The 11,871-nt window shown below is 37.7% G+C and overlaps 1 protein-coding gene across 1 annotated transcript; it reads left to right on the forward strand.

Moving 5' to 3' along the window:
- The first annotated feature begins 1,323 nt into the window (after positions 1-1,323).
- Positions 1,324-11,662, forward strand: LOC110061913 (uncharacterized). The gene is made up of 6 exons (XM_089271846.1): positions 1,324-1,489; positions 1,607-1,881; positions 2,439-2,553; positions 3,942-4,064; positions 6,560-6,793; positions 7,106-11,662. The coding sequence occupies exons 1-6, from the start codon at positions 1,423-1,425 to the stop codon at positions 7,420-7,422; spliced, it is 1,131 nt and encodes a 376-aa protein (XP_089127972.1). The 5' UTR covers positions 1,324-1,422; the 3' UTR covers positions 7,423-11,662.
- Positions 11,663-11,871: the final 209 nt, after the last annotated feature.

The raw sequence follows: 11,871 nt of genomic DNA on the forward strand, positions 1-11,871 counted from the left end.
TGGTTCTGTTCCCGTCTTCCTGCGTCCAATAGTGACCAATCTTCGCCTTGGCTGAAAATTATTTTTTTTTCCCCGGGCAGAACCCAAGCGCATAAACACAGCAAAAATTTGAAAAATATATATGCGAGTTTTGTCTGCATCTCTAGCCATTATTTTAAATGAGTAGATTCGCTTGCCCAAGATCACTTAGACGTATCAGTCTGCATACTCGTGAAAACAGCTACAAACAAAACAACTTTGTTAAGCAGCTTAATAAAGCGCGCGCCTTTAGGAATGTTTAATTTCGAGAGAAGTTGCATCGTGAAAGCACATTCACTGAGTATTATCTTCTAAGTTCGGAAGTCGATTCAGCGAGTGGCTGATTAAATACTAATGTTAGTTAATGTGTTCTCATGGAAGGCTTGCGCTGATGGTCAGCCTGCACGTATGTCTAGTTTCCATCGACATCCGGAGCTAAACAGATGCAAGCGTTTTGTTAATGAAACCAAACCGGGAAAACACAAAATTTATATGAAAAAGTTGAAACCAGAGTACGTGTTTATTGCTCTTCTGTGCGAGTAAGAAACTAAAAAACGTCAGTTGTTATCGTTTAAGATAGGAAGTCGTTGATAGTTGCTGATTAAATTTTAATGTGTATATACGCAAACAAGCAGGTTCTTGCCTTAATGGATCAGGCTGCAGGTATGTCTAGTTTCCAACGTCTTCCGACACTTAAAATGCAAGCGTTTTGTTAAATAAAAACAAAGCGGGAAAACAGAAATTTCCGTATAAAGAAGTTGAAATTTCGGTAAAGAGTAACTGTATGTAGTTGACTACATTTTTTTTTCCAAAGGAGATTCGACAGTCGACACCATAAACTTTGTTAATTGAATTTTTTAATTTATTTTGTTAATTAAATTGGCGAAATAAATAATTCAAGTCAAGATAATGGCTACAGAATATGTCTACTCTTAATTGCAAAAAAAAAAAAAAAAAAAAAGCCAAAAGTTAAAGAAAACAGAACAATGGAAAATAGGAAAATTAAACGATGGAAAGATCGTTGATCTCAACTGAGAATGTGGACAGTTATAGTTAAATGGAATATTGCACCACTATTGCCGTGCATAAATAGCGCTCAGTAAAAATTGTTACAGCTCAGACTTCCATGATGTTGCTGTCTTACAAGACCGCTGGTTCAAAGGTTAGATAACTTTATTTAGCGGTCAGAAACTTAATTGGACTTTGTTTACAAATATCTAATGGTCCCTCTAAGCAGTAACGTTATCCATCCTTTGAAAGACCCGAGATCCATTTAAACATAACAGGTGGCATGATAAGTTTTTTTTTTTTTCACCGCCCACTCTAATTCCACATAATAATCGTGATAAGGAATGAAATAATTAGTCATATTGCAAGTCTTAAGAAGTGAACGGCTCACGAGATATGGAAATCACTCTCCGCTATCCAGTTATATCATTTCTCTTTGCTACTTTCTCTCATTTTTCGGAAGGTAAGCAATTTCTTTCTCTCTTAATTTTCTATTTTTAGCTTTCTACTTCGTTATTATTTCAGATACGATATAAAATCCTAACAACCATAACAGACACCTGAACTTCTTTCACTTAAGGTCTTAGTGGAAGGTCCTCTGATGGGTTATCTTTTATCAACTTCAAACCAGATGAGTATTTGTATCTGAATATCACCAGTATTGGTTCAAATCTTGTTGAAGACGGCAGCGAGTGTGGGTTTGCCTGTTTGGAAATCCCTTCATGCTTTTCTTACAACCTCGCAGCACTCCCTGATATCAACAAAAAGAAGCTCTGCGAGCTGCTTCCATCTGACAAGTACAACAACACGGACAAGTTCATCGCAAGCCCGGTGTTTCATCACTTCAGTATTCCGGTAGGGGGAAACTTGACTTTCATTGACATTCCAATTTCAATAAATGATCTACATCAACGAAATACCATTACTAGGAGCCTGTGGTAAAATGGATACCTCATAACGCCAGCTAATTAAGAAAGTCTTAGCAGGGAAGAGGATATATTATAAAGATAACTTTCGTTTAGTTGCACCTTATACTTTCGTTTAACCAGAAGGATATTTGTAGTAAGCCGAGAGCATCACAACCTTCTTGATTAGTGGAAGTTTGGTGCTGCAGGCGTGCCTTAATAACGACTTTTAAGATGAGAACACTAAAATGACGTTTACGACGTACATCAAACTGAAAACAAACGAACGCTACGGAATAGTCTCATGTGAGGGTAATCTTTCCGCCCCTTGCGAGAGCTTCAAGCTTGCAAAACCACCCTCACCCTCCTGCAAGAATCTTTCACTTGCTAAAATAAATCCGCTTGCATCTTATGCGGGTTAGCTCTAGCCAGTACAGGGGCACCATTTTAGGCAGGTTTGTGTGCTCGGCCTTAACTTTTCGTTTCCCTTTATGTTTTTGCTTTCAGTCTCCATGCAGCCGCTGGCCTTGTCAGAACAATGGAACTTGTGTATCACAGTACGAGAAGAACAGCTATGTATGCCTTTGTACGAAGGAATTCTCAGGGAAACATTGCCAAACAAGTAAGAAAGTTTTTCACACTTATTGTATCAATCAACGAAAAACAATATAAAGGTAACTCCTAAGCCACAGATAATTTTTGTGAGATTATGCAATATTATTGCATAATCTCATATAGTTATCGGGCCGTGTTGAAGGTTTGAGGATTTTATAAAACCTGAGAATCTCGCCCTCGGTGAGAGTTGTAGTTAATGAAGATAGTGAAGACGCATTTACAAAGCGGAAGAAAAGATGATATTTAAAATGTAAACCGCCTTTGCTTCTTCTATCTTGGTAAGGTTGTTTATATATCTATCATCTATCATATCCCAGATTCTTGACTTAATTTATTGAGTGGTTGTGATTTTTATTTTTGATTGCGTGACAGTGCAAACCAGTAATTCAACTCAGCTTTGACGCTTTAATGTGTCGATATGTTTGATACTTTGAACATTCTTTTATTGATGTTGATTAGCCTTAGCTAGTTTTCATAGGTTTTCTGATGTTATTTAAATCATGTTTGATCGAAGATGGTCGCTGTTTGAATAGTTATTATCATGACGTAGGAACCACGTAATAAAAATGATACTGTTATCCCATCATTGTTTACTTCTAATAAGTCGGGAACTACTATGTCCACTGTAAGTTTGGTATTCTTAAAGTTATATATAAGCATTGCCCTCCCCTAGATCCCCATTGTAGAAAATCATAAAGAAAAACGTAGTCTGAATAGAGCTAAGAAACTTTGATGTCATAGTCTCTTGTTGGAGCGAAGACCCGCTAATTACGTAACACTGCATTTACTTTGCGTACACCGTAAGTCCTCGAATTAGCGCCTCCACTCAAATAAGCCCCCCCCCCCTCCCCTTCAAATAAGCGCCCCTCCTTTCGTCCAAAATTTTTAAATAGGCGCCTCCCCTCGAATAAGCACCCCTCCCCCCTCCCTGGTTTATGGAAGAGTGCTGAGACAAGAGAGAATGTATAGTTTTGGTCGTGTTCAATCAAAGCAAGTGATTATCGACTCATTCAAGCACTGCACATTGACCCTCGCAGCTGATGGTAGTGAAGATCTGCTGATTCATTGCCTAAAGCCCAACCAAACTTGCGCAGCAGACCTACACTGTAAAGGGGTTATACTACGTAGTTCTTCCCTTCTGGGACTTCTGAGAGACTGACACACACACACACATATTACAACAGAGCCGATCATATCTGACCACGATTTGGGAAAAATTAAATGAGTGCAGAACCCGATTAAGCGCCTCCCTCGAATAAGCGCCCCGCGTCTTCTTCTAAACTTGAAATAAGCGCCCCGGGCGCTAGTTCGAGGATTTATGATATTATTACAAATAGAAAAATACGTATTCAGAAGAGCTATGTAAGTATCAAGCTGTGTTTATTACTCTTATAGATTTGACAGCCATCAACGAGTGTGAGAGCAATCCTTGTCTAAACGATGGAACATGTTCTGACCAACTTGGTGGATTCAACTGCAGCTGTGTACCAGGATTCTATGGTGATCGATGTGAAACAGGTTTTTGTCAGTTTGTTTATTTGTTTTTAATCGTAATTCGTTGTATTAATCTAAATGTGAAGAACCAGCCTGATATTGATGGCGGCATGTTTAAAAGATATGAAGTGTCATTAGAAGTTGTGCTTTTCACGAGGCACTGGATAGGACTTCACCGTTAGTATTAATTTCTGACTGCAAATTTACAGCTTTAGGAACAGGTCTCTAGAATCATAAATGTATCACAATTAACAGCTAGCCACATAAATTATTTAAAATGGGCGAATCAATATGTATGTTGCAATTGTTCGTTCTATTTCTGATCATTTCTTCTCATAAGAATCGACATATGCAACCGAAGTCAGTGTAGGGGCACCAATTTAAACAGTTCAATGCTCAATGTTACGATGAACCATATCAATTCCACGGTTTCACCATTAAGCTCCATATATGCAGCAGCTGCAGTAACCATATGATTTCCTTTCCACCGCGTTTGTCATTATGCTGATTTTTAGATCCTGGCTGAACAAAAGCAATGGCCGAGAGATATAGTTTCTTTGGAAGTAAACAACTGATTCAATACGTTTAAACATAAGTTCGCAAATTTAATTCCGATAAAAGAGGCAAAATAAAAACCGGGAAAATTTTGCTACGCCGAGGAGCTCGTTTAGGAAATAAAATTCTGCTTTGCCAGATATTCAGATGGAAGATCCGTTTATCAAGTACATTTTATACCTTCCATTGCAATAACGCACTCAGTACAAAACACTGCTTTACCAATAATGCGCAACTTACAGCAATAGAAGGCCTTTATCTTGCAGTGCTTATTTCCTTCCTCTCTGTATACTAGTACAACGTTACTGTTGTTTTACTGTTGTGTTACTACTTTATTACTGCTCTGTTACTGATATGTTACCGCTGCGACACTGCTGTGTTTCTAATGTGTTACTGATGTTTCATTGCTGTGTTACTATTATGTAACTGCTGTGTAACTGCTGTGTTACTGCTGTGTTACTGCTGTGTTACTGTTGTGTTACTGTTATGTTACTGCTGTGTTAATATTATGTTACTGCTGTGTAACTGTAGTGTTACTATTGAGTTACTGCTGAGTTAGTGCTGTGTTACTGTTGTTGTGTTACTGCTGTGCTACTGTTGTGTTACTGTAATGTTACTACTCTGTTGCTGTTGTGTTACTGTTGTGTTGCTGTTGTGTTACTGCTGTGTTACTGTTGAGTTACCGTTGTTTTACTGCTGGATCACTGTTGATTTACCGTTGTTTCACTGCTGTGTTACCGCTGAGGTACTGTGTTTTACTACTGTGTTACTGCTGTGTTACTTTTGTGTTACTTCTGTGTTACTGTTGTGTTACTGCTGTGTTACTGTTGTGTTACTGCTGCGTTACTGCTGTATTACTATTGTGTTACTGCAGTGTTACTGCTGTGTTACTGTTGTGTTACTGCTGTGTTACTGTTGTGTTACTGCTGTGTTACTGCTGTGTTACTGTTGTGTTACTGTTGTGTTACTGCTGCGTTACTGCTGTATTACTGCTGTGTTACTGTAGTGTTACTGCTGTGTTACTGTAGTGTTACTGCTGTGTTACTGTAGTGTTACTGCTGTGTTACTGTTGTGTTACTGTTTTGTTACTGCTGTGTTACTGTTTTGTTACTGCTGTGTTACTGCTGTGTTACTGCTGTGTTACTGCTGTGTTACTGCTGTGTTACCGCTGTGTTACTGCTGTGTTACTGCTGTGTTACTGTTGCGTTACTGCTGTGTTACTGCTGTTCTACTGTTGTGTTACTGTTTTCTTACTGTTGTGCTACTGTTGTGTTACTGTTGTGTCACTGTTGTGTTATTGTTGCGTTACTACTGTGTTACTGCTGTTCTACTGTTGTGTTACTGTTTTCTTACTGTTGTGCTACTGTTGTGTTACTGTTGTGTCACTGTTGTGTTATTGTTGTGTTACTGCTGTGTTACTGCTGTGTCACTGCTGTGTCACTGCTGTGTCACGGCTGTGTTACTGCTGTATTACTGCTGTGTTACTTCTGTGTTACTGCTGTGTTTCTGTTGTGTTACTGCTGTGCTACTGTTTTGTTACTGTTGTTTTACTGTTGTCTTACTGTTGTGTTGCTATTTTGTTAATGCAGTGCGTCTGGTATGCTACAGCTGTGCTGCTGCCTTTTACGGTTATGTTACGGCTGTGCTACTACTGTGATGCTGCCGTTACTGTTGTGCTTCTACTGCATACTACCGTGTTAATTCTTTAATGTACTATATTACTTTTTCGGTATTGCTGTTATACTGCTGTTACAGCTCGTTTCTTACTGTCGTGTTAGTGGTGTTTAGCTGGCGTGCTACAGTTATGTAAATGCTGTGTTACTGTTGCGTTACTTTTTTTTTCCGGTGCTATTATACCTAATTTATTATACCTTACACCTTTTTCTGGTGCTACTTTACCTAATTTATTACTGTGGTGTTACTACTGTTTTAGGGCTTAGTTAGTCCTTGTATTTCTACTGTAGGTCGGTTATCCAATTCTGCTATAATTGGTGGAAATGTATCTTACCAAAGTCGCCTTTATCAGTTCCTGACGCCTGCTGTTGGATTGGACCCTCCGTGGGTGCTGTGTTACCGCGCCTCCACCCACGGCTGGGCTGTCAGTACCTTTCATAGCAGGTGTGATGGGAAACGTGACACGGTTGCCATCATCAAAAAGGAGCAGTACGTGTTTGGAGGATACACTGACATTCCCTGGGGTATAATAAATTCGCTGTTTTAAGTTATCCAATATTAAATTTTCAAGTGTAACTATGCTTTGAAAAGACCATAATTAAACTGTAGATCAGTATTGAATAGGCAAAGAAGATTTTAAATGTTGTCGTTTCACTTTGATTATAAATAACTGCTACCCTATTCCCATAAAATAATTAATGTTCTGCATACCTCAGGCGTGAATTAATAATTACTTACTTTCACAGAGCGTGATAACATTTTTCAACCTCTAGTTGTTCTAGTTGTTCGTGTCTTTTTCCGTCATTAATATTTGCTTGAATGGTCTTCTTATTCAGAGTCCAGTGGTGGTTATGGTTCCACTTCCAATGCGTTCATATTTTCTCTCCACAACAAAGAAGGTCTTGGACCATTCAAGAGCATGGTAACGGACTCATCAAATGCAATTTACAGGCACTCAAGTTATGGTCTAACGTTTGGTGCAGGGCATGACATCTACATTGCTGACAATGCAAACAGTAACACTAATTCATACTCAGACTTTGGTCAACACAACGACTACTCTATTTCAAGTGGAGTACAAGACCAGTACACAATCCTGGCTGGGACTCGTAACTTCAAACCTGATGAGGTGGAAGTGTTTTATCTTGGTTGACTTACCCTAACATTCCTGCATTCACGTTCTCAACTTATTCAAAATATGAGATAAACAAGCTGATCAAAAGGAATTTTAAGAGTTTCCATGTTATAGAGTTGTTTGATACAAATCAGACTAAACATTCTGTTTATTTTGATCTTAGTTTTGCTCTGATCATCCTTTCCCCCCTTACGTTTGCTTCTGATTAATTTCAATCTGGTATTGATTTCAGTTCCTTCATTAATTTCAATTATGATTACACTTTTTTGTCTTTGCTGCTTTTTTTCCATAAATAATAATTAACTTCTTTCTAACTCGGGTATCCACTGATGGTTGTAAACACTTGACATGCCTTGTACGCCGCGTGATGTTATGAAGATGAAGATGGCATAAGCATGCCGAAACATGTCTTTAAAAACTGTTGTACGTTTTATGCAATATTTATCATTATTGCTAGTATTACGACCTTATGGAAACATTATACACGACTTAGCAAGCAAATATCAAGGATGGATTTCCTTACAAGATCTTCGCCAACTGGAAAAACTCTCAGTCAAGAAACGCAAAGCTGAACTAGATGTGTCCTTTCTTCGTTCCTGTAAGACCTTCAACGTGTTCCCGAAATTTATTTGTTTTCCTCTACCTAACACCAACCGTTTTGATGTCCTCGCCATCCGTAAACGTTTACTTCGTAGTGCCATCTCCAAGCGCCAAAAAGAACTCAACAAACTATCCTGTGACTGTGACAAGCTGACCGAACGTGTGAAGAACTCTTTGAACTCTGTTGACTGGTACTTCTTAAACAAAGCCTTGAAGAACAATGTTGACAAGAACATCTCTAAAGTCATCTCCACGCATCGAAAGAAACTAAAAAACCTCACAAAGAACGCCGAACTACCCTTCTCACCGAGCGAAACTGTAAATAATCTCTCTTCTTGCAAACTGACTGACGATGAACTTGAACTACTAAAGAATGGACTCGGATTCTCTATCAAACCTCCTCACCTTAACAAGACAAACATTCCGGCTTCCTTTGAAAAGATCCACTACACCATGAAGAACAAACTAATTGATAAAAACTCCGCAACGCACCTAAAAACTGAAATCGCTCATTTGGCTCAGAACTATCTCTCTTCCTACCGTCCTTCAAGCAACGATCTCAAAAAACACCGCATCCTACGAACTCTGAGGAACAATCATAATATCATAATTCTTAAGCCCGACAAAGGTAATGGCGTAGTTATTTTAGACCGTACCGTTTATTTAGATTCTTGTTTTAATATACTTAATGATAAGACTAAGTTTAAACTTTTAGATAACGATCCTACTTTATTAAGAGAAGGCAGGCTTAAACGTTTTATTACTCAACTTAAGAAAAAGCGTTCTATCGATGATGATACCTATTGCAACATATTTCCTAAGGGTTCACAACCAGCAAAATTCTATGGCCTTCCGAAATTACATAAGAAACGTGATAATCATAGGCAGCCACCTCTTAGACCCATTGTATCCTCTATTGGAGCTTACAATTATAATTTAGCTAAGTACTTAAGTTCTCTTCTTGTTCCGCTTTTGCCTGATAAATATTCGGTTAAGGATTCCTTTTCTTTTGTTGAAGAGCTCAGGAGTTTCGATTTTAACAACAAGTTCCTTATTTCCTTCGATGTTGAAAGCCTTTTTTACAAACATTCCGCTAAATGAAACTATCGATATTGCCGTTGACCTTATTTTGAAACATCATCCCAAATTTTCCATCAAAAAACCCGACCTTAAGAAATTGTTTTCATTTGCCACATCCGAGACTCATTTTCTTTTCAATGGTAAATTTTATGATCAAGTCGATGGGGTAGCTATGGGCTCCCCTTTAGCACCTATTTTAGCTAATCTTTTTCTTGGATTTCACGAAGAAACATGGCTAAATAATTTTAACAAGGCCGACATCTTACTCTATAGGCGTTATGTTGACGATACTTTTTGCGTCTTTAAAAATGAGCGGGATGCCATGTCTTTCTTTGAATTCATCAATTCTCAACATCCCAACATCAAATTTACTTTCGAGAAACAGAACGACGGTAAACTTTCCTTTTTGGATGTTCTGATTGACAACTCTTCGCATGACTGCGTTTTTTCAGTTTTTCATAAAAAAACCTACACTGGTCTCTTAACAAATTTTTTTAGTTTCACTCCGTTTCGCTATAAAATTGGCCTTGTCCGTACTCTCATTGACCGAACTTATAAAATCAACAACACTTCTTCCGGTTTTGAAAACGATTTGATCAAGCTTTCGGACACTCTAAAACGTAACTCGTTTCCTTCACACATCATTGAAAAAACCTTCAAGCGGTATCTTAACAAGCTTTCTGATCAAAAAAGCCGCAACGTTAATGATGAAAACAATATACGCTATTTTAAGCTTCCTTTTATCGGCCAGTACTCTAGAATAACGGAACTCAAACTACGGCAATTACTTAAACGTTTTTGTGAAACGGATCTTAATATCAAATTAGTTTTTACTTCTTTCAAAATCAAGAATATGTTCAGTTTTAAAGATCGTACTCCTGATGCTCTAAAATCCATGGTAGTTTATCAATTTACTTGTGCGGGATGTAATTCCTGTTATATTGGTGAAACCAGTCGCCATTTTTCTACCAGGATTAAAGAACATACAGTAAGCGATAAAAACTCGCATATTTTTAAACATCTTTCTCAATTTTCTTCATGCAGGGGCATGTACACACCTTCTTGTTTTCGCATCTTAGACTCAGCGAATAGCTCTATTGATCTTAAACTTAAAGAAGCCTTTTATATCAGTAAGAACAAACCTGACCTTAACAAACAGTTACATCACTTCAACACCTTTTTAACTCTGTAATTTCCGTTTCCACTGTTTTGTAATGCATATTGTAAATAATTTATTAATTATATAATTTATTATATAACTTGTGTCACGTATCATTAGTCACTCTATTAAACTGAAGATGGCATAAGCATGCCGAAACATGTCTTTAAAAACTGTTGTACGTTTTATGCAATATATAGACATTTATTGTATCTCTCAGTTAGTACGCACGCTGTGATTGGTCAATTTAGCGGGCCGTACTCTCCTTTACGGCCCGCTAAAATTTAAAGTTGGTTCTGTTGCGAAACTGTTTCGTGATCTATCGTTAAGTGTTCTTTATAGTAAGTGAAAATTTAACTTTCTTATATTCTATTATGTAATAAAGCGTGCTAACGACTTAAAAACAGTTTCAAACTGACTCGTTTTGCTTTCGAGGTGCGTCAGAAATTCGAAGCATTTCCGAGTCCGCGTGAATACAAATCATTCCCGAACCCGTCAGGGACACAGTAGAGATATAATAAATATCTCTCTGGTCCGTATACTGTAAGTTACGGATCCTCGTTTTTTTCCCCTTCGATTTATGACCCGTGCGCTTCGCGCTTGGGCCATAAATCGAAGGGGAAAAAACTCGGTCCGTAACTTACAGTAGGGACCTCGAACTCGGTTAGTAAGAGGTATGTTTTTACCAACATTTTGTTGTTATTCATAACAGCTGAAACAGAGAAAAACTCTTTGTTTACCCATGCAGCCGATTAAATAATAGTTTAGGGTCTCAATGACGGTTACTATAGTTTTACGGTTGATAATTAAAAGCTTTTTGGCGGTTAAATATTTGGCTGTTTGATACAGTAGATTGAAAAATTTCAGTAATTCAGGGTGATATATAAGGAGCAGCAATTTGAGGTCAATAAAACGTCGCTTCAAAACTATGGATGTTTGCGGCGGCTATCATTCCGTTTTTTAGTAGAATTCTTTTTTCTTATTTTATAAACATGGATATTCCATTCATTTAGATGCCGGAGAACATGATTAACATAGTGACTGATGTAAATATACCACTTGAAAAATCTAAATATAACATTTGTATGGGTTTCTTGGTGACACACACCAAATAACTCTATTGACCTTTTCGATATTTATAATCTCAGATATTTTAATGCCATATGTTTAGCTATTTATAGTAGTAAGAAATGTATATGTATCCGAGAGAGCTTTATTGATAACGTATGCCCAAATTAATAGCCGTAACGTACAGCTGCATATATGAAGCATCAGTTTCCGTTTGTAGACTCGCCATAAGGAAAAGGTTGTTTGTTAACTGATATTGTGGTGACCTTTTTATTATGATGGAGAATAAGAAAAATGTGAACATAAAAATGTAATTGTAAATCTTGCATAAATAAAGGGCTTGCTTTCGTATCATGCCGTAGAGTTCCGCACATAACAGCAGGGTAATGATCAACATTGTCAACACCAGTGATCCTTACAGCGATTTCTTTCTGCAATTCAAAAAGTAAGATGCAGTTTGCGACAGTCAAGAGGGAAACTGACAACTGCAAGGTTAAGTGAGCATTTTATTTTTCGCCTATATAGATTCGTTTGCAGGTAGACTTTTTCTGCCTTAAAAG

Source organism: Orbicella faveolata, unplaced genomic scaffold (genome assembly GCF_042242905.1).
Source record: "Orbicella faveolata isolate gen_17 unplaced genomic scaffold, um_ofav_v1 contig_34, whole genome shotgun sequence".
Lineage (NCBI taxonomy): Eukaryota > Metazoa > Cnidaria > Anthozoa > Scleractinia > Merulinidae > Orbicella > Orbicella faveolata.

Excerpts from the sequence above, each read along its gene's own strand:
- LOC110061913 (XM_089271846.1), top strand. The coding sequence starts at position 1,423 with ATGGAAATCACTCTCCGCTATCCAGTTATATCATTTCTCTTTGCTACT. Across the intron at positions 2,554-3,941 it reads AGGGAAACATTGCCAAACAA|ATTTGACAGCCATCAACGAG; the intron begins GTAAGAAAGTTT and ends TTACTCTTATAG. Across the intron at positions 4,065-6,559 it reads TGGTGATCGATGTGAAACAG|GTCGGTTATCCAATTCTGCT; the intron begins GTTTTTGTCAGT and ends TTTCTACTGTAG.